This window comes from Lipotes vexillifer, unplaced genomic scaffold (genome assembly GCF_000442215.2).
Source record: "Lipotes vexillifer unplaced genomic scaffold, Lipotes_vexillifer_v1.1 scaffold1115, whole genome shotgun sequence".
In the NCBI taxonomy this organism is placed as follows: Eukaryota; Metazoa; Chordata; class Mammalia; order Artiodactyla; family Lipotidae; genus Lipotes; species Lipotes vexillifer.
This window is the reverse complement of record NW_006792080.1, coordinates 1870639-1872389: the sequence shown is the minus strand read 5'-3', so window position 1 is coordinate 1872389 and position 1751 is coordinate 1870639. Positions and strand designations below refer to the sequence as shown.

The 1751-nt window shown below is 72.0% G+C and overlaps 1 protein-coding gene across 1 annotated transcript; it reads right to left on the bottom strand.

Moving 5' to 3' along the window:
- Positions 1-476: 476 nt before the first annotated feature.
- On the bottom strand, positions 477-1118 carry H1-10 (H1.10 linker histone). Its single transcript, XM_007465278.1, has one exon. It carries the CDS (start codon positions 1116-1118, stop codon positions 477-479), a length of 642 nt encoding a protein of 213 aa, XP_007465340.1.
- Between the last annotated feature and the right edge of the window lie 633 nt (positions 1119-1751).

Here is a 1751-nt window from a genome sequence, read left to right as displayed (position 1 = left end):
CCATCCAGCCCAAGCCCCGAGGCGGCCGCGCCCAACCCTACTCCACTCGGAAGAAAACAAGAGCGGCTCAAACGTTTAAACAATTTATTGTGCCCCAAAAACGGCGACGAGGAAAAAGAGCGCCGCGCGGCCCCGCGCCCCGCGCGATTGCTCGGCGCGCGCCCGGAAATAGGCAGGGCGGGGGCGGGAAGGACTGAGCGGCCTTCGCGTCCTCGCGCGCAGGCGCGGCGCGGCGCGGCCTTCGGGGCCCGGTAACCAAGGCGACACCCGTTGCCAAGGGCGAGAGCCAATAGGGGCATGGCCAGGGCCGTTTTAAAAATCTAAAGCAAACAAAAAACCGCTCCCACGCGGGGGATGGGCAGGCCGGCGCGGGCCCGAGTGCCCTGAAGTCGGAGCGCGCGCGGCGGCCCAGGCCGGTGCCCCGCGCAAAACCTGCGTGCAGTCGGGGTGGAAAGGCGGGCGCCGGAGCGCCGCGCTCACTTGCGGCCCTTGGGCACTTTGGGCACGCTGGGCTTGGCCGCCTTCTTCACCTTCTTGCCGCCCGCGGCCGCCACCTTCGTGGCCTTGCTGCCTTTGTCCTTCTTGGAGGCGGCACCCTTCTTGTGCGAGCGCTTCTCGGGCTGCGGGCCCTTGGCGGGCTTCTTGTCCGCGCGCCGCGCAGGGGCCGCGCTCGGGGCCGCCTTCTTGGCCTTATGCGCAGCAGGCGCCGGGGCGGAGGCGGGCGCCGGGGCTCCGCGCCGCTCCCCGCCGCCCTCCAGCTTCTTGCGGTTGAGCTTGAAGGAGCCGTTGGCGCCGGTGCCCTTCACCTGCAGCAGCGTGTCGTTCTGCACCAGAGCCTTGATGGAGTACTTGAGGTAGGTGCGCCCGTTTTGCTGGTCGAACCATGCCACCTTCTTGGCCTCCGCGTAGATCTTGGCCAGCGACGAGCCGTTGCGCTCACCCAGTCGGCGGATGGTCTCCACCACCAGCTGGCTGTATTTTCCGGGTTGGTTCTTCTTCTTACTATTCTTCCTCTTTTTGGACGGGGACAGCGAGGCCGCGCCACTGGCCTTGGCCGCCTTCTTGGCCGCCCCCTCGGCGGTCGTTAGCGGCAGGGCCTCCTCCAGCTCCACAGACATGGTGGCGAGCGGGTTGGTGGCGGGCGGGGCGCGGAAGCCCGGGGGCCGCGCCGGGAAGAGAAAGGCGAGGGGCCGCGAGGGCGCCGGGGGGCTGGGGGCGCGCGGCGGCTCCAGGCGGGAGCGGCCGCGGCCGTGCCTGGGGCCGGGCGGCAGGGCTGGGGTGGGGGCCGGGCCGGCCGGAGCGGGGGTCCCGAGCCGGGGCCGGCGCGGGGTCGGCCGGAGCGCAGGAGTCCGACGCGAGGGGGCCGGAGCGGGGACCGTCTCGGAGCGGGTTTAGTCGGCCTCGCGAGCGTCGCCGCCTCCGCCGGAGCTCGTTGGGCGTGCGCGGTGCGCTCTGGCGAGGAGGGCGCCTCGCTCCGCTTTTATGGCTCTACGGCGGACCACGTTGAGAACAACAACAGCCTGGTCCGGGGCCAGCGCCAACTTGTGCTTCTTGGAGCCCCTTCCCCGGCCGCTGGCTTCCCAGACCGCGCCTCCCCGGCGCCGCCGCGCTCTCCGCCGTGCGCCCCGGACGGGGCCCGAGCCTGCGGCGTGGCGGAGAGGCGGCCCGCGCCCAGGGAGGGCTCGGCAGAGGGGAACGGAGGGGCGCACCCTAGGCTGCGGGAGCGCGAGAGGAGGGGGGCACCCCGTTTA